This window comes from Thermobia domestica, chromosome 17, assembly GCF_964235325.1.
Source record: "Thermobia domestica chromosome 17, izTheDome1.hap1.1, whole genome shotgun sequence".
NCBI lineage: Eukaryota > Metazoa > Arthropoda > Insecta > Zygentoma > Lepismatidae > Thermobia > Thermobia domestica.
The window spans coordinates 150643070-150669724 of record NC_137470.1 but is presented as its reverse complement, the minus strand read 5'-3'; the positions used below and the strand labels follow the sequence as shown (position 1 = coordinate 150669724).

General features: G+C 38.5%; 1 protein-coding gene across 4 annotated transcripts in view; it reads right to left on the bottom strand.

Moving 5' to 3' along the window:
- LOC145674409 (solute carrier family 15 member 1) overlaps positions 1-26655 on the bottom strand; it is a 301314-nt gene that overhangs the window by 116318 nt on the left and 158341 nt on the right. For all 4 annotated transcript variants that reach the window (XM_081744435.1, XM_081744434.1, XM_081744436.1 and 1 more), the window contains one exon: positions 12232-12310. In XM_081744435.1, coding sequence (XP_081600561.1) covers positions 12232-12310 — 79 coding nt within the window. The remainder of the gene's footprint in view (positions 1-12231; positions 12311-26655) is intronic.

Below are 26655 nucleotides of genomic sequence, written 5' to 3'. Positions count from 1 at the left end.
TAATCAAAGCATTCAAACGCTTATGAATAGATTCCTCAAGGTATACTCCTTGTATTCTGCAGGTTCAATCTAAGCCATTTATGTTGCAGCAGTTCCTGCAAGTGGTGCACATTTGGACGATGTGCAGCACATTGCACAGAACATCACAGCATGTTCCATACATGCTTAATAGTGTTAAGTCTGGCAATTTTGGATATCAGGGTAGTATTGAAAACTCATTTTCATGTTCCTCCAACCATTATGTAAAAAACGGAGCCTGATGACACCTTCCGTTCTCCTGCTAGAATATGACGCTGCTCTCTTGGACTTGGATGTATGGGCCATGAAAAGTTTAATCGAGTAAGAAATACTTGTGCGTCACTTCCCAGACCCAGACAATAAACAGCACCGCCACCGTCCTATTGAATTACCATGCTGCAACCCGGAGACGTATACTTATGCTGTTTCCAACAATATCATCGATATGGTTCAGTGAAAAGCCGGACTTACCACTGCAGATAACCTTCTTTCATTGATCCATAGTCCAATGATCCCTTTGCTTTTTTTCATGTCAGCCGTATGTTATTTCTGTGTTATTGTGATAGTGTTGGTCTACGGCTATGTTACCCTAACCGATGTAAGGTATGTCACATGGTCATGGTTGAAATTTGTTGTAGGATTTATTGGCCCACATTGTTCTGGTGCGTCAATTCCTCCATTGACATACGCCTGTGGTGAGATACCATAGTGCTATTCGTTGTTCATTTTCTGCCCACCGCACGTACCTGATCCAAGTGTGATCGCTTGGCGAATGACTGACCGTCATGAGCACTGTTGGTAAAATCTTGACACTGTAGCGCGTGAACATCTCACAAGTACGACGGTCTCAGGTGTACTGGCAGCAGTCATTTGTGCCCCAACAGTTTGCGCTAGTCAAAATTTACTCACATAATTTTGTTTGCCCATAACGGGCATCAGGTGCATTCTATTATGTTCGGTAGCCGTGCGCGTCTTCTATTTAACCTGCTCATGACGTGGAAGTTACGTGTTATCGATATTTGATGGCGGTTATTCCTATTGTAATGATCGTTCTGTGCATATAAACTCTAGCTGTTAAGAAAGGTTGCTTTTAGTAACTAATTAGCAATGCCAATTAGTTGTGGCCTTTAGGAAACTAAGGGTCAGACCGTAGAAGAATAGAGGGCAAGGATGTGGAAAGCCAGCGGCTCTGGCCTTACAGAAGTGCCGTTCCGGCATTCGCCTGTTAAGACTGAAAAATATCACGGAGATCTTCAGTTTGAATGACTAGCTAGAACAAGGTTCGTGCTCACGTTCAACCTATCCAATGCTGTTTGGCAGGCAGGCAAGTTGCCCTTACCCGTCCGGCCAGGTAACAAATTGCCAATGTTAATTATATAAAAATTAAACCGATTTCAAAGAGCGTGATAAAAATAGCAGAGTAATATTTTCCTAAAGCTTCGACTTACACTATCACGTGCTAATACTTATAGCTGACCTCTTAGGTCAATGGAAATCAAAGCTACCTAATTTATTTAATGGCTGTAAGATTTCTGCCAACTTCAAAAGTCAGATTTATTTAGTAGGCAGGAGGTACTATTAGTCAAAGCTTTTAAAACTATTACTTTGCACTCCACTTACAAAAAAACCTTTTATCACATTTTAGGTTGGTTCATTTTCTTGCTATTTTCTGCTTTTAGTTTTCCCGTGGGAGGAAGATTTTTAATCTAACCAAACAGCAAGTTGAAAAACAAGTCATGAAGCCGAGGGTACCAAACGGGACATATTCCAATATAGTTAATTGTTTGAAGAGTGAGATCATGAAAATTGGGGCTGAAGAAAGGAAGGAAAACCCAAACAAGCATCAGAAGAGAGTAGCAGTGGAAGATACCCTATATCCGGATGAGAAGAAGGCTGAAGAAGGGAAGAAAAACCCAAACAAGTATCCGAAGAGAGCAGTAGTAGATACCCTAAACCCGGATGAGAAGAAGGCTGAAGAAGGGAAGAAAAACCCAAACAAACATCAGGAGACAGCAGTAGAGGAAGAGACCCTAAACCCGAATGAAGAGGGAACTTTAGAAAAGAATCGAGAAAGAGATGAACATTATTTCGCTGAGAAACGGAACTTGAGAAAAAGAACAAATTTGGGACTGAGCTATTTAGACTATTTCTCTGACGATGATATCATATTTAATCAGGCTTGTCCTTCCGAAAACTCAATACATTGGTTGGACAAAACACCAACCTCATCAGATGAATATACCTAGGTATAGTATATGTTAAGAGAAAAAGGGTTTCAGGAAATTCAGCTGGATAGTCGAATTCAATTGATGATTCCAATGAGGAAGCGGTGCTAGGAAACGGAGGAAGATTGTAAGTAGAGAGATTACTTTTACACCAGAAAAGAACATCGTAGGGGAAAAGGGATTGAGAATTAAAAATAAAATTATTCAAAAAGAGAGAAAAATGATTAAAGCAAAGTGGCCAAGCTTACAACAGAAACAGGCAAGAAAGAATGGAGAAGAAACAAATACTGTACAACCAAACAAATGCAAGTCTTGCCCAAATAAATATTCTGATATTATGGAAGAGAGGCACCAATCCTTATTTAGACACTTTTGGTCTTTAAAACCGAATGATCAAAGGAATTGGATCTTAAGAGCAACCAGACAAGTTCCAGTGAAAAGAAGGAGGATTCATGGTAAGATCCCACGGGCATCATCTTTTCAGTATTTTATTAACGAAAGTGAAGGCTATAGAAGAGTTTGTCTTCAATTCTTGCTCTCAACATTAGATACCTCACAAAGGTTTGTGAATTACACTGTTACACTATCCACTGAAGGCTCAGCAAAACCTGATGGTCGAGGACGCCACTCAGTTCGCCCCAATGCGACATCCGAGCGAGGTGTGAAGCTCGTTGTTGAATTCATTCAAAGACTTCCTGTAGTGCCTTCCCACTACTGTAGAAATAAAACAACACGACTATATCTTCCCAAGGATCTCAAAAACGTCACTTATCTCTATACGATTTACTCACGTGGAATGAACGAAGAAGGAAATGTTCCTCTGAGTGAAAGAGTTTTTCGTTATATATTTAACTCAAAATTCAACCTTGGGTTTCATAGACACAAAAAGGACAAGTGCCAGAAATGTATCGCCTTTACCAACAAGACAGACGTAAACCAAGAAGAGAAAGCTGATTACACTCGACATATTGAAGGTGAAGAAGCAACTAAGGCTCGTTTCAAAGAAACAGTAGAGTGATTGGTAGTCAGGAAGGAACACTTGACGCGAGTTTCGATTTGCAGGAAGGTTTGAGCGTGCCTCATGGCGATTCCATGCTTTTGTACTACATACGAAAGTATTCCGTATACAATCTCTCGATATATGAATCAAAAAGCAGAACAATTATGTATGGGGTGAGAGGTTAGAATGAAATCGCTTCTATCATTTCGAGATATATAGATGTAGTGGACGAACAAGGTAATGTTTCAACTGTAATCCTGTATTGCGATAACTGTGCCGGTCAAAACAAAAATAGAAATATTTTGGCCATGTTGAAATATGAACTTGAAAAATCCAAAAACTTACAACGAATCCATATCAATTAGTTGGTACCAGGTCACACATATATGCCTGTGGACAGTGTGCATAGTCAAATTGAGAAAGCATCTCATAATCAAAAAATTGAAAGTCCATCCGAGTGGATTACCGTCATGAGAATGGGAAGAACAAAGCAACATCCATGAATTATGGAAGCATGGTTCTTTTAGAAATTGGTCAACTTTGGCAGCCCAAATCTTCAGTGCTAAGGAACATGAGTCAGGGGAACCTTTCTTGCTGTAAAAAATGAGAGTTGTCGTTTTTTCCAAAAATAGTGAATTTGCCAAAGTTAAGTATTCAATGACTAAGGGCGCAGTGTATCTTACGCTGAAAGGACAATAGCAGCCAAGCAGACTTTATGCAGCAGCCATCCCTATCAGTAAGGCCAATTGAGTTGAGTTCATTTTAGTTTAGCGTCCCTTTCAGCACCGAGGCTATATGAGACGTGGACCTACTGATTACGTGGAATCCTAACCACCTGAGCTCCCACGGCAAAGTCAGTAAGGCCAAGTACCAGGATCTTGTCAAATTGTGTAATCAGAATATTCTACCAATGCATCGACACGGGTTCTACCAGCAGTTGCCACACACGGGAGAAGCACAAGATACCCTCCCTGAGACAGATAAAGATGAAGAAGAAATTCAAGATTGAAACACGTTGTCATCAGTTTTTTATTTTTTCTTGCAATAGTTAAAAATTGATAAAGTTACAGTTTTGTGAAGTTTCGACAATTTGCATTTATTTAGTAAATGAATGATGTAACTTTTTATTGTATCAGTAAGCCTAACAAATCAGTAATGATTTGCAATATTCTAAGCTTTAATAAATTTAAAGAAAACGCTAAAAATAAATGAAAAAAACAAAACTAAATAATGGTGTCAGTTATTATTAACTTAACTATTCAGAAGAATAGATTAATTTTTACATATAAAGGAGAGGTAAGCCGATCAATATACAACTAACATTCTCCAATTAACGAATCAGCAATTTATTACAATTTATTTTTTCCCCTAAATGTCGCTTAACGCAATCTCACTATGACACCGTGTGCCTTAATGCATTACTACATTTGAATGAATGTTGTTTGAAGCATTGATTTGTTAAAAATTTTGTAAGCAAAAATGAATTAAGCGCCAAAATAAGTGAATATTTTTAAGCTATTATATACGTCACTGTCCTATTTCACGGAGCTTGTTTAATTATATTAGCTGTATTTTTCTTACGAAAATAGTCCAGAAAACAAAAAAGTTATTCAAGAAAAACCATCAAAATTTCAGTTTTTCGGCTCTCCTGTAAAATTTACAAAATGTCGCTTACTGCATTAATGCCGGAAAGGGACGATATACGCTTCCACTAAGCAAGAATTGAGCAGAGAAGGATGTATATTGGCCGTCGTAAACATTTTTTTTTCAAAGAATGGAGATTTTAGCTTAAAAAAAAAAAAAAAACAGCATATCTGTAAGGTATAGATAAGTGCAAAATTTTGAAAACTACTTTCTCTTTCAAAATTTTGTCACTGCATTGACCCTCTATGTCTACACTTTCCAAACAAAAGTAATATCTTGCCTCACCTTTCACACTTTTTTTATACTATGCAATATTATATATATATATACAAGGTGTTAATGAACTATACCGATAAACTGTAAGAAATGATTCCTCACATCAAGATAAGAGAAAAAGTTCATATGGACCTATGGCGAAAAGTGCATAGTTTCAGAGCTAGGGTTGTCCAAATTTGCGAAAAAGCCAAATTTCAAGATGTCCTATTTTGAATTCGAGAGACTGTGGATGATGGTTCTTAGCGTAAAAGAAGCCACGCATGCATACTCCAAAAGTGTATATTAAATCAGTTGTCATTAGGTGTAAATCGTATTCCCTACAGGGTGTAATTCTCAGATATGTTTTCAATAGTTTTCAGATATACCCTGATTTCAAGAAGGGTCCAAAGGAGGCAGGAGGTAAACTTTGACAACAATGGACATCCAATGCTTCGGAGGGAAGTCGGAAGTGTTAGGGATCGGCAGCTTCATATTTATTTGTGTTCGCAATAACGTGTGATGATATGTATTTTGTCATGGTATATTTCACGTTTTCTTCACTTATAAGCGTGAAAGAAAACATCGCACCATGCGTTTTCACGAGTACGAGAGACCGTGCTGCTGACAATCATTAACACTTCCGACAACGCGTCGAAAGATTCCGTGTTCACTGCTATCAAGGCTTATGGTTTGCCTACTTTGGACCAATCATAAACTCAGAGCATATGTCAAAATTCGGTTGATGGTATGCCTGGGAATTTCACGCTGCAAGGAATAATCTATACACCCATTGAACATTAATGAAATATGCACTTTTGGATTGCGTATGCGTGACTTCCTTTAAGGCAGGCCTGTCCATGAATTGGCTCCCGGAGCCAAAGCGTGAGCGGGCACGAGCGAAGATAAGAACAGGTGAGCACAGGTGCTGCTAGCTTCGCTTCTTCCACTGCATCCGATAAGTGTTGCCAACCACACATGATGGCAAAAAACCTATGGCCAAGCCTGGCCAGAAATTCGCACGATGATATGCATTGAGCAGACGCAAGCGTGAAATGTGCAGGTGTGCTCTCCCCCTCCCCATTTCGAAAGCAGTGACGCGAAAACACTGCAGGAAATAAAATTGGTACGTTTTTTGGTTGAGGAAGACGCATGATAGAGGTTACAGTTAGCGTTGAAGTAACTAACAAATGAACAAGAAAGAAAGAAAGAAAGAAACTAATATTAAACATGTCATCTTACAGACGTAAAAACGACTGCAAAAATCGGAAACGAATTGTTTCAGACCTTTTTAGCTTGCTTACACAATTCGTGACGTTGTATTACATTAGCACTCGGTCTGTAATTTGTCATTCGCTTCACGTTTGCTAAGTTGTAAACGCCTTTCGTTGCTAGATTGATAGGAGAACGACGGGAGGTTGAAAATAATAATAATAATAATAATAATAATAATAATAATAATAATAATAATAATAATAATAATAATAATAATAATAATACGCATTATTATTATTATTATTATTATTATTATTATTATTATTATTATTATTATTATTATTATTATTATTATTATTATTATTCGGACCAAAGAGGGATGAAAATGGGGATTGGAGGAAATTCATAACTAGGAATTGCATAGTTTATACCGCTCACCTAACATTATTAGGGTTATGAAGTGTAGAAGGCTCAGGTGGGCAGGCCATGTAGCCAGAATGGAAGAAATTAGAAACGCTTTCATAATTTTAACTGAAAACCCAATTGGAAGAAGACCACTAGGAAGACCTAGGCGTAGATGGGAAGACAATATTAAGATGGATCTTGCAGAAATAAGAGTACAGAGTAGAAACTGGATCCAGTTGGCTAAGGACATCAGTTAGTGGAAATATTTTGTAAACGCGGCATTGAACCTTCGGGTTCCATAGACCATAGAGTGAGTTAGTTATTATTATCTAAAAGAAATGTTCAAATGTTGTTAAGAGACAATTACACAGAAGAACCGAGTTTCGACCAAACACTAATTTGCCGGAAGGAAATTCCAGTGCAGTCCAGCCTACTTTAAGCGTTATCCGTGCAACCCACGTTTCATGTTCAAGACATTGGGAATAATTGTTCGTATCATTCAGTTGGAACGTTTCCTTTCGAATTTACGCTATTACAGTAGACCTACGCTATTACAGTAGGCCTACGCTATTACAGTAGGCCTACAACATTGTGACTTTCAAAATCAGTCAGTAACTATCGAAGAAAGACAAGCGTGTAGCTTCAGTCGTTGAAATGATTTAACATTCTTTTTCACTTTTAACAAGCCACCGGCAAGCAACCAGCCAGGGACAATACATTTTTCCTTATTAAAAAGACACTCCTTGTTAAAAAAAAAAAAAAAAAAAAAAAAAAAAAAAAAAACTAATTGCAATCACTAACGGTCACACTTAAAAATGGAAAATCTCTTTGGCTCTCTTAATATTTTGTTTGATTCTTTGCGATCAAAGTAACTTTAAAAGTGGAGTAAGAAATACTATTCTTCCTATTGATAGTGTAATAGTGGCTTCTAATCTCCACAACCAACCCCTTGCTAAGCCTATTCGTACACACATACATGCATAAGCTAATTTTCTGGAGATATACTTAGATAATTACAAACAAGTGCTACAGTTTTTTCTTATCAACAGATTATCTCTTTTCCTAAAAAGCGAAACAACATAATATAACAAACCCACACTCGGATATAACAAACCCACATCCCTCTTTAACAAAAGGAAAGAAAAAAGAAGAAAAGGAACGTACATAGTTTATCATTTGATTGCTGTTACAAGTTTGTATTGTCTATAGTTAACGGTTACCACATTGTAAAAAACACTTTACACTAAATGGCAATCAGTTACCATACATACTTTTTTTTTTTTGGTAAGCTAGTGATTACCGCCAAGGTTGACAACACTTCCGCTCCTCTAAGGACAAAACACGAAGATCCACGAAGCACGAACAATGGTATTTGCTCGTAGAATGCTCGTGAGCGTTCACGAGGAGAGTTTCCACTATCTGCTCGCCGTGGGCAGGGCTGCTTTAAGGTGATAAGGACCACCATTCACAATCTCTCGAATTCGAAATAGAGCCTCTTGAAATTTGGCTTTTTCGAAATTTTGGACAGCCCTAGCTCTGAAACTATGCACTTTTCGCCATAGGTCCATATGAACTTTTTCTCTTATTTTGATGTGAGGAATCACCTCTTATAGTTTATCGGTATAGTTCATTAACACGCTGTGTATTATATATATATATACCGTCTTTGCCCCTTTCTTCTAACAGTGGTGCCAACCTTGAAATGTGAAGACTAGACTGTACACAACTATAAAGAAATACAATTCCTAATAGTGTATTCTTGAAGCACTTAATCGATTACAGGAAAGCACTTCTTACTGCTTATCAATGTTTATGCGTTATAGTGATCAACGTTGAAACCGGAAATTGTTGACTTTTTACCACTTTCGATGCATGGATGACCTCCAACAAACTCTGTTATAGTCGAGACGTTTTATTGGTCCCCAACCGGCTTCCTTTGTACTCAAGCAGAAAATTTACCCTAACCGCCCTCATAAATAACACTCCAAATAAGCCATAAACGGCACGTGTTTGGTGTCAAAGTAATACGTTGTTGCCATCGCTAAACTTTCATTATCGATGGATACATTATACAATAATAATAATAATAATAATAATAATAATAATAATAATAATAATAATAATAATAATAATAATAATAATAAAACACAACAATCATTAAAGTAATTCAGTATAATAGTATGGACAGGGGCGGTCAAGGACGGATTTCTGGGAGCGGCAAAGAAAGATTGCATTTTTAATCATCAGGCTTTTGCGGTACTGCCTTGCGGGGGAAGGGGGAAGGAGAGGGGCGAACCACTTAACATGTTTGGTTTGTACAAGCGTTATCGTTATGGAAGTTACATAATATTAACAATATGCTATATTTAAGAGTAATATAAGCACATATCATGAAACTAATGATTGATTTCTTTTTTTCTCTGCCCCAGAATTATGCTCTTCAAGCTAAAGGGGATGGAAGGAGGAGGATGCAATGAAAACAAAAGTAACGAAAAAACTAGATAAATCTGTTTTTCTGCAAAGACTACTGAAAAATCAGTAAGCAAGAGGGTGAAAATTGCAACATCGCTTTCTTTTTCAGCAGGTCAACTGGAAGGACATGTTGAATTATCCCTCCCATATAACAAAGAAAAACGCGGTTTCCTTCAATTGTGATCCTCTTCCTTTGTAGCCGCCTGGGGACGGTTTGAGCGATTTTACTATACCAAACTACATTTTGGCAAAAATTGGTCATCCATCAACTAGCTCTTGAGATCTTTTGTCGTGCAGATGAACGAACACACCGACACAGAGAGTAGGTGCAGTGAAACCTCCCTAAAGCGGAAAGCCGTGGGGAATCAAAAATTGTCCGCTATAGAGAGGTGTCCGCCTTAGAGAGGTTTCAATATTTTCTTATGTAAATTAATAAACAAGGTAATATGCGATTAGAAAAAAATATTTTTGCACGAATCACATATTTATGAATATTACCAAAATGTTACTGTACCTGCATTATCTTGCGCCATCCAATTCGAGGCACAACATGGGAATAAGATGTTATAGTTCTCTGCACTTTACACTTATCGCTACTTACTACGTTTTCAGTGTGTTGCTTTAATTTGTGAGTTAATTGCAGTCCAGCAATGACTTTTTTTTTTTAAGACAATATGCGTACCCGTGGTCAAAAATACCAAACTTGTCTTGGTTAGAGATTCCAGCGGGATAGTAGAATGATGTGTCATTCCAAACAGTGGGCAACTGTCAATCACTTTTGTTTCTGAAGCAGGTTGGGTGGGAGTGGAATGCAAGCAAAGAATATAAAGGTGTTGTGAAACAGAGACCCTTCCTCTGGGTTGCTGAACAGACAGTTGAGGAGGCAAAATGTTGTCACATCCACATGTTCTTCCTTGGTAACATACGTATGAATTACTAAAAGTGCATTTTTACTGCACTTTCCAACTTGTTTCTAGAGAAAGTGTCCGTAATACGGAGGTAAATAATACCTATAAAAGACAAGAAAGACTGTCCATGTCCGTACTAGAGAGTGTCCGCTTTAGAGAGGTTTGCCAATATGTTTTTTCCTATTACAGTGTTTGGGGATTACAAAATATGTCCATTATGGGAGGTGTCCGCTTTATAGAGGTGTCCGTTAGTAGAGGTTTCACTGTATATAGTTTTGGTTGGCTCTAAAAACAGTCAGTCAAGGAAAATGAGTTATTCGATAGGAAACAAAATAAAAAGATACAGGTCACGGCACTGAAAACTCTCGCTCCACTTGCTTAAACTAAATCATGTGCTGTAGCTATCAATATTTTTATTTTTATTTTATTTATTTATTTATTTATTTATTATTATTATTTTTTTTTGTAAAATACAAACAAAATCCTAAGGCGTTTTTCTGAAAACTTCGTCCAAAGAAAACTCATCTCCATAAATAAACTACCCCTTTTAGATTTTTCCATAAGAAACGACTTATGCTACACGTTAGGGTTATTAATGAAATAACTGTTTATACTAGGCCTGTCCAAAAAGTATCCGACCTTCTGTGCTTTTGGGAAAACCACATGGCGTAGGTTGGGCAAATTTTGTGTTATGGAAAAGGAATTCGTATCTTAGCCTGCAGATCGCTTTATTTTCCTTTGCGTCTGCTGTTGTAGAGGAGTGCTTATGTTTGGTGCTCTTCTGTGGTCTCGGCGTGGCTAAAATGGTAAAGAGATGAATATATGGATAAGACGCCAAAACGAAGTCACAATCGACTCGGTGCATACATCCGATTTCGCCAAGGCTTGACAAAGCTCACGGAGACCCAGAGAAGATTTAATTTTGCTACGCCAGGAGCGTAGCAAAATTAAATCAATGCTGCTTGTTTTCTTCAATTGCCGAGGCAATATGAAACATGTGTAGGGCTACGTACAGATAAAAATGACTTCTCTTCAGACATTTTCCGTCATCTACATGACATTCTTCGTCCGAAATGATTAGCTCTGTGGACTCAAAGCCCCGAAAGATTGTACCAGGATAATGATTCCATTCATGCAGCTCATGTCGTCCTTTCCACAATGGCCGTCAAGCTCCCTACTCTGAGCGTATAGCCTCATGGCGCTTTTCCCTCTTCAAAACTCAAAAGGTATTTTCTCATCCGAGAAATTTAGTGAAACGAGACGGCTGTTCTTGTAGCACTTCCAGATGAGGGGTTCCGGGCCGGTTTTCAGCAGTAGAAAGGATACTGATCTGTGCGTGGAAGCAGAAGTGAACAAGTTTGAAGGGGATTACGACGAAGAAAACGTCAGGTGAGTGTATTGGCTTTCCGGATCCATGGCTGGATACTTATCCGACAGGCATAGTAAAAAAACAAAATCGCATGAGAGTTGTAGCTATTATACAAATCTAAAAAACAATACTAGCCCCAAGAGTAAATTATCCCTCGGTAGTTTATTGGGACAAGTGAGTTATGCCATATTGCCAGGTTTATTAATTAAATAATTATTTATGAAATATTAGCTGAGATATCCGTTCATCGTACGGGAAGAATAGGCTTATGGGAAATATTTGAACCCCCTTCCCCCTTAGAATATTTAATTAAATAAAAGTGTAATGACAAAAATACAAAAAAAAAAAAAGATATTCTACTTTTGGCATAAATATTGAATCACCCTACCCCCACAGAATACGCATTTAATCAAATTGATATGATTTTAAAAACTCAGCTTGAAGTAGGTACTATCAGCCAAAACTCATTTCAAACAGGTCAGACGTTTTCCCGACGACGAAAATTATGAATTCGACAAAATCTCACTGACATTTTATTTTGTACCTTCTCCCCAACCCTCCGCCGATGGGAATGAACTTACGTAAAAGTTTTTTTTTTTTTAATTTTCTTTTCAGTCGACTCTCATTAAAACAGGGCAGAAGGGAATAAGTAGGAACCGTAGTCAAAAGAAACTACAAATAAATAAATAAATAAATAAATAAAATAATATATAGCATACTTACTTCGCATTCCATAATATGAAAACCTTTCGCAGAACTCATTTCCGATGATGAAGAAAACAGACTTTGGGTAGGGTATTTTCTGTAAGAAAAGAAAAAAATAACTTTATTCATGTGCACATTATATACCCATGTAATTTGTAAACAAGAAGTTTTTATGTGAAAAATGTCAGAATATTATTTTTGTTTTACATGACTATACATAGTTTTCTTTGGTCTGAAAATGAACCACTCACCTGCAATAGAATTGTAAAGAATGATATTTACAATGAACTGAAAGTTAACTTCTAACCTGCAGAACAAGCCTGGCCATTACTGGGATCTTCACCGAATCTTCGAGATAGTTTGTAACCAAGTTAGTTTGTGAATTGGCTTTTGACCATGTAATACTCAGTTGCTTGGCATATGATGACTGCAGCAAATCCTATGTTATGCGGAATTACGTAATTATTGTACAAATCTATCGGGATATGCAGATCTGACATCTGTTTATCGGGTTAGAACTTTGATTGCGTGTAGATTAGGAATCAAAGTTGTGCAAAGTACGAGGTGTGATTGGAAAGTTTTAAGTCAGGTGACGCCACTGATCAAGGGGAGTAGATATAATTGCCTGTTAGCGTGGAAGCGATGGTTTGGTGCAACCTTGATACGTGCTGCAAGAATTACTTGAGATATCTTTGTTCAATACAGCGTAGCAACCTGTTGGCTGCGGCGTGTTTGTGTCGTGGTGGATTATTAATTGCGCAAAATGGATGAAAAACTGGAACAAGGCGTTATTGATCCTGAAATTTCTGGACAAATTCAACATTGATATGCTTCCACAACCCCCTATTCCTCTGAACAAAACTGTACATTGCAGCTTAAGATTTAAAAGAAATAAGTTTTGATTTCAATCTTGTGTTAATCGAGTGCTTAATAATAATAATAATAATAATAATAATAATAATAAAACTACATTTAGTTCAACGTCCCATGGTTATGTCCTTTAGGCTAAAGGAGACGGATGATTAATGTAACTTAATGGTTGTGGAATTATTTCTTTTGTGCTCCCCTAATGGGGGAACAAACCGGAACCACGTGCAGCGAAGGCACACGTGCATGTCACTAGCCCAGCAGTAAGGGCTAATTAAAGAAATCATCTAAGGCTTGGCCGCGCTATACATAGCCATAAACATATTACATGAACAAGGCAAATACTGCAGGAATATATATTGCATATACTTGCGTAAGAGTTGTAAAGAGTTATTCTACGAATTATGTTCTTTCTCTGTGCCTACTGACGTTATACGCATAAGTGTGTACTGATACTTGTAAGAAATAATACACAAAATTATATGTTACACTAACATTCATAAACCATGAATCTTAAAATATTTGGTGCACACCTTCACATAATATATGAAATTGTATCCACGAATAATGTTCTACAATAGGCAGTATCAGTAATAAAAGTTAAAACAGAACATAATTAATGTAGAATTATTATTCAATTAAAGAGCATATAAAATGATAAAGTCGTCGCTAATAAATTATTAATACGAGGACCGTCCAGAAAGTAAAGAACTATTGCGTGCGGCCCCATACCCGCATCACTGGAATCGCGTGCGTGCGCGCCAGTTAGCTCCTTCCTCCACTTCAGTGTAAGCCGAGTCTCAATGCTGTGTGGTCATGCTACTTGTTTTTGCATCGATTCAAAATGGCGGCGTCAATCGAAAATCCCGCCAAATGTAAAGTACGCAGTATCATTCGTTTCCTGAATGCGCAAAAAGTTAAGCCTATTGAAATTTATAGCCAAATAAAGAATGTTTATGGTGATAGTGCAATGAACGAGTTATCAGTGAGGAAATGGTGCATTATGTCTAATCAAGGAAGAACCAGCGTGCATGATAATCAGAGTTGGGTAGTGTTGACACGAGACGAGACATTTCTCGTGTCTCGTCTCGTCTCTTAAACGAGACGATACAGATCCCTTTTAGACACGAGACGAGACAGACTACTTGTCCCGTCTCGAAGACGAGACGGGACATCTCGTGAAATGTCTCGTGTCTCGAAAATGAAAACGCTGGCAGAAATAGCCAAGATTGAAATTGCCAGTGGTCATATAGATTGCAAAATGAAAACCCCCTTTATGAGAAAACATGTTGAAAAACCTTCATAGAAAAGTGTCCTCTGTCTATTGAATGAAACAATCGTGAAACATGAGCTTCCAGGAATATCATCTTTAATGTCTTGTCCCAAATTCCCCTTGCTGTAAACTGAGGAATTCTCATTTTTTTCATTTCTGGCTGGAATGATGACAAACAAAATCAAAGACAGGGAAGATTTTTACAAGGTCAAGAAACCGAACTACCACCACCATCTATTCAATTTGAAAACTGGGTAAGGTCTACACACTCATTACAGGGTGTAGTTGAAAGTTCTGGCTGAGGCGGCGGAAGAGAACAGAACAGACTACACTTGTCTTTATTCTCTGGTGGCGGTATTCTTTTTTTATATATGAACCGAAAACGGCAATTGAAGTATGTCATCTTGCAACTAAAATTTTGTCTTCTCTCTCTCTCTCTCTCTCTCTCACACACACACACACACACACATACATACACATAAAAACACACTTTTACCATTCTACCAATCGCTCGCTTATTATACAGCAGTCATGTTGTAAAATTCACCTCTTCGTTTGGAAGGCGGGCGAAGGACAAAGAAAGCAAAGATATTATCGAATTGAAGAAAGCAAATTGTTTGTTTTCAGCAAATTTATGATACTAACAATAACACTTTAGATGAAGAGGTTTTACAGGGAGACCTTCGTTTTATTACGCGGAAATGTTTGATCTGACCAGAGTGCGAAATTGCTTTCTGCTTCCATGTTGATAGGAGGGGAATACTTCCCTTTCCTAGTGAATAATATTCATTAGGACCTGAATTATCTTCAGAAATGGTTTCTTACAGAGTGTAAAGAACATTTGGTATAATATTCCTGAAACTCCGTTGAAAGCAAAAATTATCATGAGAATGATCAAAATTCGAACAATGAAGAACATAATTAACATAAAAGAAATAGGATACCCAAATCATATTTTTAAACCTGCTATAAAATGTATATCCTATATTTTTACTAATTCCTTACTCCCATGAAAGTATCCTGGGGAGGATATTCTCTCGAATTTTTTCAGACTGAAATCCTTTTATCCCGTACGATTTCGCCCCCTGACACAATACGAAAAAACAAATGCTGTTAAAATCCATACACATGGCCCTTCCGGGACTCAACCCGGGGCCTTCAAGCCGATGGTCTATCGCCGCAGACCGCTCGCCTTGGTATGAAGATTTACGTTGTATGATTGCGAATAGATCACGACAATATAAGAAACTTTAATCCAAAATGGCCACCCAAAAATCAACTTTTTTAGACCACTAGCTAATCTGCGTGTTCTGTCATGAGTTTGTTACACAAACGGGGCAACCACCACATAGTAGAACACACCCCGCGGTTATGGGAACAGATTTGAACCATGGAGGTGAAGTCTGGCCCCAAGCATTCTTTCGTCCGATGTCTCGTTCAGCTCCGATTACTATGGCACTTTAAGTAGAGCTTACTGTGCAGTAACATATAAAATTTCAATAAAATACTTTCCATTACTCAATAAAATTATTTGGTTCCAAGCTTTCTTTAAAAAATAATAATAATAATAATAATTGCAACAAATCTAAACGTGCTAAAATGGAAAGTAGTTTTTGTATTGGTACGTTAACACTGTGAAACCTAAAGGCTGGAATATATGAAATCAAAGTGTATACACATATCTATCTCTCTATTTATCTATATATATCTTTTCATCTCTCTCTCTCTCTCTCTCTCTCTCTCTCTCTCTCTCTATATATATATATATATATATATATATATATATATATATATATATATATATATATATATATATATACGCTATAGAGCAAGTGGGCTGATAGCATACCATAGTGTCGGGGATGGTGACACCTTTACATTGAACTTTGCTTGTCGTGTAAACATTATTTGACACTAGTATCTTCATCTTCGACGTACCTATGAGCAATTTACTGTATATTCGTGTATTGAAACTGGTGAAACAAATTTCAATGTTTCAGAATATATGTTAAAAAAAAAAAAAAAAAAAAAACAGGGTCGAGAAGCCTCAGACAACTAACAGCAGAGATATATTATCTTGTAAAATATTTGTCCTTGCCTTGTGAGCTTATTTGAATTTAATTTTAAGACCTTTAGGCAACTTTGGCCGAATGGATGATGATGGGAAAATTAGTGGAATGAAGATAGTGGTAGGATAGTAGACAACTTCGAGAAAACACACACATTCGAAAAATGAAATGAAATCTTTGAGTTTTACGCCCCACGGTTATGCCGGTTAGGCTAAAGGAGACAGTGATGGTGAGTAATGAATGAAATGGTGGAATGAAGAAAGTGGGAGGAAACGGAAGATCCCCGGGAAAGCCCACGCACACGGTGTTTGTCCACCACAAAGTTCACTTGGCGGGGGATGGGATCGAACCCGAGACCCCAAGCACCAGAGGTGAACGCTCTACCACTGAGCCTCCGCGGTCCCCACACACAATCGATGTTTGTCCACCACAAAGCTCACATGGCACCAACCGACATCGAACCGACTACCACATACACCAGAGGTGAAGGCTTCACGGTGTAGCTACCGTGACATTTCTTGTCTTGTGTGTTCTGGGTAATACTTGTAGCTTAGTTGTATCTTGATTAGCATGGTGCAGCCTGCTACATTTTACTTTCGTTCCTATGGTATGCTGCTATATTTTTTACGAGACAAGACAAAACGAGACGATACGGGACAGAACCTCTCGAGACGAGACGGGACGGGACGAGCACATTTTTTCGAGACGAGACGAGACAGCCTGAAGTCTCGTCTCGTGGCAACACTAGAGTTGGGGGCCATCACTTGTTGCGGGAGAACTGAAGGAAAGAAAAAAATCAGGGAAAATCGATGTTTTACTATTCCCGAAACTTAAGGAATTTTGGGGTGGAAAACAGTTCGCAAACGATGAGGAACTCAAGAAAGCGGTGACAACCTGGCTCAAATCTTTGGCGGCAAATGAATATAACATCAGCATTGGAAAACTGGTCCCACATTATAAAAAAGTGTCCTTGACAACTATGGTGATTACATAGAAAAGTATAGTAAGGTCCTGTGGCTTTGCAAAAAAAGTTTTGTGGTGATATCTCTTGTTTTTATTTTATGATGCCAAAACGTTCTTTACTTTCTGGATGACCCTCGTAGTTCTTGTAATTTCAATTACCAAACTAGATTGTTTTCTTTTCAACATTTTATTACATTTTTCGTAATTCCATATGATAAATACAATTTGTATATGTTTATTCAATAGAATTGTTGTACAATCAATGTAATAGTAACATATCAAACAATCTTCCAAACTACAAATTTCAATTCGTTGTGGAAAAAAACCGGTAAACGTTTATAAAGATCGAATAAAAAAGATTAAAGAAATAGTACTAACTAGATTCTTCATTATAAATCGATTTCTTGTTGTAAAACAATAAGTACAGACTTCAACTGACCTCACTATCCAACTCTCAAATCCGCCCCTGCGTTCAATACGCGATAACACAAACTGGTATTTATTATAACACAGCCCCAGGAAGCAAGCTGTCAATGGACTTAAATGACAAGGAAGAAAATATGTAGAAATCGCATCAATAAATGTCAACTGAAACAGGTCACAAAAAATATATATACTGCAATATTTTGAACAACTTTTTTTCCCTGCTTGCAACACGTTCTAGCAATAAAATATTTTTTATTTGTTTTTTACACTTCGTGCGAAATAGCAACTCATTCAAACATTTGACTCCCTTCCAACAAGCAACAGATAAAGAAAAAGATACTGAACGAAAAAAAAGAAAGAAAAAAGTTCTGAACTGGTTAATAGGTTACGTAATCTACACCTGTTAAACTGCAAAAGACTTGTCAAGTATAAAGAAATAAATAGAGATAAATCGTATTCTGAAGAACTTTATAACCGTTTCAAAATTATCACTAAACACAGCATGAAATACAGACAGACAGAAAGAAACTACTGAAACAAAAGGAACGCCATCTTGATTTTTTAATGGTCTTGCTTGTTAATTAGATTCCTTCTGGAGTTATTTTATTGTCCCTAGTTTAATGAAAATAAAACAATCTTTTGTTTATGAAACAGTGACGTTAATATCAACTGTTAAATTTTGGATTATAATACTTTCTTCTGTACTGAATACCAAAGCTTCCAACCTTTGAAACATTTATCAGAGCTAGCAAGTACATTTTTTTACAAGTTCTAAAATACTTTGAAATTTGATGCTACAGTGTGCAAAACTGAACGTTAAATGTCCGGTAATTTACCCTTTTACTAGTCCTATTCTCTGTTCTATTCAGATTATTTTGGAGTGTCGAAAGGAACAAGGTGACCAGAACTTTTATTTTAAAAAACGGGAAGCATACGAATCGGCGACGAGGGGGGGGGGGAGGTTCTCCCACATTGCATTTCGAGTCTCAGCAGCGTTTTCAATTTACAAAATACACAAGTAAGAATGATAACACAGCGTTTCTAACTGAAGTACTACCCAAAAATACTTTTAACTACTTCAAAACTCAGAATTCCCACTCAATTCCCACTTTAACCACAGAACACTCAATTCTCATTTGAATATTCAGAAGTTCTAGGAACGGCTGAACCTTCCCAATGAGTGTTGGTACGGAAGAGTGTAGAATTAGCATTGACCATTTATATTTTGAATAATAATTACGGGACTCCTGGGTCATGTTTGCTTGAAAACGGGACATTTAGGCGTCCCGTTTGAAATGAAATGAAATGAAATCTTTGAGTTTTACGTCCCACGGTTATGCCGGTTAGGCTAAAGGAGACGGTGATTATGAGAGATGAGTGAAATGGTGGAATGAAGAAAGTGGGAGGAAACGGGAGAACCCCGAGAAAACCCACGAGCACGGTGTTTGTCCACCACAAAGTTCACTTGGCGGGGGCTAGGATCGAACCCGGGACCCCAAGCACCAGAGGTGAACGCTCTACCACTGAGCCACCGCGCCCCCTGGCGTCCCGTTTGAGAATCAGAAAAAAAACGGGACAACGGTTGAAAATAAGGGACTGTCCCGGCTAAAACGGGACGTCTGGTCACCTTGGAAAGGAATAATTTGTCGATCTACATGGTTAAATAAAAGCTTATAGGCCTAATTCGCTTTGATATCTACCGGTTGTGCGCGCAATTTGCTGAAAAGTTGAAAGCAGGAAAATCTTTTGTACTTATCAAAACTGCTAAAGGTCAACGAAAGTAGATTTTCAAGAGCGCAGATAGAACTGGTTCATCCTCAGCTACATCTTGCAATTAAATAATGCATCCAGATGCAGTAAACGTATGTGGGCATTATGAGACATTACCAGTCCCGCAAATTTGGTAAGACTTACTTTTAAAATATATTTTGTGCATGCCATAATTATATTTGATCTTGGGTTTCAAAATACGATGCATTATTGATGATAGACTACAAAAATCACATGTGCCGACTCAACCAAAATTGGAATAGGTAGGTTGAATAAATGCTTCAAAAGTACTAAAGTTATTAAATTCGAAGTCCGAATTTCTCAATTTTATGTGAAGTAACCAATTACAGATTGTTCACATTTTTTGACGAGCGATGATGTCAGTCTTAAGAGTACGTACTCCAAGAGGGTTCCATTTTCTAAAGTTGGCAACACTGGACGTTAATAGTTTATAATTTAATGAGAGTTGTTTAAAATCTTGCTTTCATGTATTTAAATGATTATATTTTATATCCAAAATACATCGAACTGAGTGCAACATTTCATAGTAGCAATGAACAGTTTGTATGTTCATAGAACAAGGAAACGAAATAAACATTATTTCAGTAACTCTCATACGTTTTGCAATTCTGAAATTAAAAACTAAAACCAATGTTCAGGTCCACCATTTTGATGAATACGTAAATTGATATAACTGTATCAGAAAGAACCCTGAGCGTAATTCAAACGATCTTTTTTTCTTTCGAATTTCGTGAAGTTTGATATTCTAATTGCACTTTATATTCAGGATTGCCATGTATTTTTTTGTGAAGTAATCAACTTCGTTATTTACCTCTAGTAACCGTGAGATACTAACATTGTAGTCACAGTAATGTGCCCAATAAATACATAGGTATCTGTTTTCTCTGTGGCATACTGAACGAGTTTGCTAAATATTACATTATTATTATTACATATTGTTTACAAACTGATTATTATTTCTCTAAACTGATAATTATTCCACGTCGCCGGTCTAGTGATTAACCCGTCGTTGGTCGCGTTCCATTTTGTCATACGGTTGGTTGCTGGTGAGCTCAACGCTATATTTTCTTGTAAATAATGAGCATTTTTTAATGTTTTCTTTTTGTACGCTGCCACTTTCTTATTATTTGTTTACATTTTTATACTTTATTTTTTTATCTATTTATACACATACGCCATTTATTCTATTTTCAAAACAATTTCAAGAAATATCTATACAGAATGATGAAAATGCTACAGCACGGCTGGCCGCAGCTGAGCCCAGCGCTCACACTATCAATGATATCAGTCAATTTCAGATGGAGGTTCCATGTACTGTACGTGTATTTGGAATTCACGTACAACAGACACACATTGAAACTCATTTTCAGCTATTATGTACGGTATCAGAGCACTATATAAAATCTCTATACAATGTTGGTCGCGGGTGAGCGCAGCGCTCAGTGAACAATACAGCTACAACAATTAACTGCCAAGAACTGACCGATAAAGAATTTTATCTTTAATTTTAATTTCGAGTAATCCTAATAGAAAGGCAGAAAGCTAGCAATGGTAACAACTTCGAAATGTGTTTTAGATTTGAATCGCTTATTGAGAAACGTCATAATGTCAATAATGCCGTAACTCCATGATTAGTGACGTTTCTCAACTCAGGGACACTTGTTGCAGCTCAATATTGCACGAACTACTAGCGTGACTTCTGACATATCACAACCCAAGGATGTAGCTACCCTACAGGAATCAAAGCTGCATATAAACTCATTTTCGGTATATGGCTGACTTATGACGTTTCTCAAATCAGAGATTCGTTTATTCCATAAATCGGGGAGTGCGGTCAACGACGGGTTGAAGCGTGTTTTGATGTACGAGGTCCCAGGTTTGATTCTCGGTATAACATCGAAAGCATTATATTAGTTTAAAGCCCACTTAAAACTAAGTGTTGCCACCTTGTGGCCGCCAGGTCTTTAATTCACGTGACTCCTCAGTTAGGCGCACGACACTGGTTGGACGCCGAACATCTGGTCTATAAACGAACCCGGGATCAGGCGGACCTGAGGCTGCGTCTCCCTCTCTCTAACAGGCGTACCAGAACCTTTCTAGACCTTGTGGCCGCCACGTATTTCATTCACGTGACTCCTGAGTTAGCCGCACGACACTGGTTGGACGCCGAACATCTGGTCTATAATCGAACCCGGGATCAGGCGGACGTGAGGCTGCGTCTCCCTCTCTCTAACAGGTGTACCAGAACCTTTCTAGACCTTGTGGCCTCCACGTCTCTTATTCACGTGACTCCTTAGTTAGGATCACGACACTGGTTGGACGCCGAACATTCTGAAGCAATAGTCTGATATCGAACCCGGGATCAGGTGGACGTGAGGCTGCCTCTCCCTCTCTCCAACAGGCGTACCAGAACCTTTCTAGACCTTGTGGCCGCCACGTTTTTATTCACGTGAATCCTCAGTTAGGCTCACGACACTGGTTGGACGCCGAACATTTGGAAGGAATGGTCTGGAATCGAACCCAGGATCAGGCGGACGTGAGGCTCTCTCTCCCTAACAGGCGTACCAGGTTTTTAGACCTTGTGGCCGCCACGTCTTTTATTCACGTGACTCCTCAGTTAAGCCCACGACACTGATTGGACGCCGAACATCTGGTCAGGAATCGAACCCGGGATCAGGCGGATATGTGTCCTCTCACCACTTGACTACGCTGTCTCCTAAATCAGTGTTTAAAAGCATAAGTAAAAGTAATGGAACACTTCAGCGTCTACGATAATTTTGTTTCTGCAGGGGAAAAGAGGGACAATTTGTGTGATAATAAAGACTTTCTACAATAAGTTCGCACAGCATATTGGGAGTTCAATAAAATTCGAGAATCAGTTTTTGCAGTAATTATTTTATTATGTTATAAGTAACAAGGAAAAGAATACACTAGCTGTTCACAGAAAGGAAAATATTTGGGCTAGTAACAGAAATTGCTTTTGGCGTGGGTTCAAATACGGTCCAAGGATTTTTATTTTAAAATCTTCAAAACACTTTTTTCATTAAAATAAAATGAAAATGATATTCAAAAAAGTGATTTACTTTTGTGCAGATTAGTAGTAGTAGTACTGGCACCTGGGTTCCTGTCACCACGGCATGGCGCGTCCTCAGGTTGTGGATCGAGAAGATGGCCTCTAGATATAGAGGTTAGCATCGAATATACTGAGTAAGCAGTCGCGGACAGCCGACTAGGAGTGTCCTCCAGCTTGGGGTTGGGGTAGGGCTAAGAACCTCATCCTGTAAAAAAAAAAAAAGCAGAAATATTCACAAAAGCCTCTGACAAGGACTGATAATTTGGCACGACCTCAGCAAAAGAAAATTGGATAGAAGTCAGTGGAGAGCTTTTGTGAACGCGGCATTGAACCTCCGGGTTCCATAGGCCATAGAGTGAGTGAGTTTTAGTTAGTAGTAATAGTACTAATAGGAGTAGGAACAGTTGGCTAGGGTAGAGCGTAAAACAGATGGCTAGGGTAGAGCGTAAAACAGATGGCTAGGGCAGAGCGTAAAACAGATGGCTAGGGTAGCGCGCGAGGAAAACTTCCGGGAGTATTAGTCTCCCGACCAAATTCGCAGCTGAATGTGGATTCATTTGCACGAGAGTAAATAAGTAAATGATCAGCTCGGGACTAAAAAAAGAAATAATCGATATTTAGCCAATCTTTCGTTCAATAACTGCTAAACTTGATGTCATTCCCGCGACAGCCGCCCTTACTCCATAACTTAGTAGATGAATTTCTAGTTTTATGTCCCATCGTATTGCTTTGTATGCTGAAGGAGTCGGACGATTGATGAAAGTGAATTTATTAGAAAGAACTGGTGGGACACTAACATGGAATGAGGCTACAGAACCCATGGAAAGCACCCTTACCTCCCATATTACATATTAAAACATTAAAAAAGGATTAAAAAATGCAAAAGGAAGACCCTTGGGTCCTCCAAGGGCTGACCGTTCGGTCACCCTCCCAAATAATAACCAGCGTCAGTATATGTGTACGTTGACACAAACACCCCATTCCGAAATCGTCCTTATATATTTAATGTTGGGAAAAAATGCCACCTAAAAGAGCTGTGATTTTTATCCAAATTAAGATTTTCTGAAGCAACAAGAAAAAAAATTGATATCAAACTCAAGTTGCAAATATTATTTCGCATTTCTTTCTTATATGAGAATTCGATATAACACTTAATCTATATAATTTCGAAATACCAACATTTCGTGCGGTATTATTCTGAAAGTTGTAAGCACTTATATAAAATAGGCAATAAATTGTGCGATAACAAATTTCCTTCATTTTTTAATACCTTTAATCAATATAGTGACATACAATGATTAGGATGTTGAATGTTAATTCTCTCTCGTCTCTAAAACCGCTAACGGTTATAGAAAGAGGTGCCTCGGCAATTATTCATATAGGCTACAATTGTAAAATTATTTTGTGTGTACCTCACAATGAACATTTTTCAAATAAAAACTAAATGGTCCACGCAGGCCCGTTTCTCTGGGGGCCGGTAACCTCCTAAATTTTTGCTGCCCCCCCCCAAAATTTTCACGGTAGGCTTGCAAATGAACTATATTATGGTGATGAACTATATCATATGGTTGGATCGACCCCTCCTAACTTCAGCCGCCCCCTATAATTTTTCGGGTTGGCTACGGACCTGGGTCCACGAGTAAGGAGTTGCTAGGTCTGGTCGTCATGATGGACATAAAATGCAACTAAAGGTCACAATCTTAAAAAGTAAAAGTCAAAATCAGGAGAGATGTATAGACAGTGAAAGAGGGCTAAGTGTCCAGTTGAGCAGGGCTAAAAAGATGTGGGAAAGTGAGAAACGTATAATGAAAAAGGAACAAAGCGTAAAGGAGAAATGTATGTATGAACTTATAAATGTACAAAGAAGAGAGATGTAAGTGCAGTATATATGTGTGAAGAAAATCCCACTGGACCCCCTTCCTCCTCACAGCACCAGGGAATATGACATGCACTCTAAGGTTGTCACTGAAGAACTCAACTAATTGTCCAAACACTTATGCACGGATTCATAACCAATTTGGCTCCCCATTCAGTAACAGTTTGCGTCAGCGCCATCCAAAAACCGCGTTTTAGATTGCGGTAATAGGCATACCAGTTTTATGATATACAATTTGTTATCAGATCTAATTCATTTTTGCAAGTTTTGCGTTGAGTTAATGCGCCACAATTCTTGTAAAGGCTTCTACGGATATGTATATAATCTTAATATAGTATGTTTTCGTAATATTTTGCTGAAGAAAGCTGTAGTGGAAAAAAAAATTGCGCCTCTCACTGGAAGTAAATAACTTGACAATGACAAACGAATCACTACAGCTTCAGTTCGGAATTTGTGTTATCATTAAATTCAATAATCAGAAGTCCATAGTTCCGCATGTGAGTAGTTTTATTTTCGGCATTGACTACGTTAACAGTGTGCTACTTTGTTAAATAGCTAATGAAGTTGCGAATCGTAGTTAGCTTTCAGAGCAATGTTCAGCTCTCTCTTATTAGGTAGTATGATACCGTGATGATCAAAAAGTGACATGTCAAAACTAGAACTATTGGTACAGACGAGGAATATGGGCACCGATATATATAACATTTCGAGATCACATTTTTGGTATAAATAGTGTCCTAATGTATACTAGGCATCCTCGGAGCTGTGGGGCGCATTGGCCCCCACCTTTCTGACCACAAATAAAAATGCCATCTACAAGATCCTTCAATTCTCATTTGTCTTTACAGTGCCTTCTCAGCAGACAAAAGGCCTGCCCCCCAGGAGACAATTCCTAACTCCGCCCATAATACTAGGCTCTTATTTTATTTGCACTAGTTCACTCACTGTGTACAGATTTACAGTATGTGTGGAAACTCATAAACCTTAAAGGCAATTATATCGAAATGCCTGTTAGAGAGAGGGAGAGGCAGCCCCACGTCCGCATGATCCCGGGTTCGATACCAGACCATTGCTTCCTAATGTTCGGCGTCCAACCAGTGTCGTAAGCCTAACTGAGGAGTCACGTGAATAAAGGCGTGGCAGCCACAAAATATAGAAAGCTTCTGGTACGCCTGTTACAGACAGGGAGACGCAGCCTCACATCCACATGATTCCGAGTTCTATCCCAGACCATTGCTTCCTAATGTTCGGCGTCCAACCAGTGTCGTACGTCTAACTGAGGAGTCACGTGAATAAAGGCGTGGCAGCCACAAAATATAGAAAGCTTCTGGTACGCCTGTTACAGACAGGGAGACGCAGCCTCACATCCACATGATTCCGAGTTCTATCCCAGACCATTGCTTCCTAATGTTCGGCGTCCAACCAGTGTCGTACGTCTAACTGAGGAGTCACGTGAATAAAGGCGTGGCAGCCACAAAATATAGAAAGCTTCTGGTACGCCTGTTACAGACAGGGAGACGCAGCCTCACATCCACATGATTCCGAGTTCTATCCCAGACCATTGCTTCCTAATGTTCGGCGTCCAACCAGTGTCGTACGTCTAACTGAGGAGTCACGTGAATAAAGGCGTGGCAGCCACAAAATATAGAAAGCTTCTGGTACGCCTGTTACAGACAGGGAGACGCAGCCTCACATCCACATGATTCCGAGTTCTATCCCAGACCATTGCTTCCTAATGTTCGGCGTCCAACCAGTGTCGTACGTCTAACTGAGGAGTCACGTGAATAAAGGCGTGGCAGCCACAAAATATAGAAAGCTTCTGGTACGCCTGTTACAGACAGGGAGACGCAGCCTCACATCCACATGATTCCGAGTTCTATCCCAGACCATTGCTTCCTAATGTTCGGCGTCCAACCAGTGTCGTACGTCTAACTGAGGAGTCACGTGAATAAAGGCGTGGCAGCCACAAAATATAGAAAGCTTCTGGTACGCCTGTTACAGACAGGGAGACGCAGCCTCACATCCACATGATTCCGAGTTCTATCCCAGACCATTGCTTCCTAATGTTCGGCGTCCAACCAGTGTCGTACGTCTAACTGAGGAG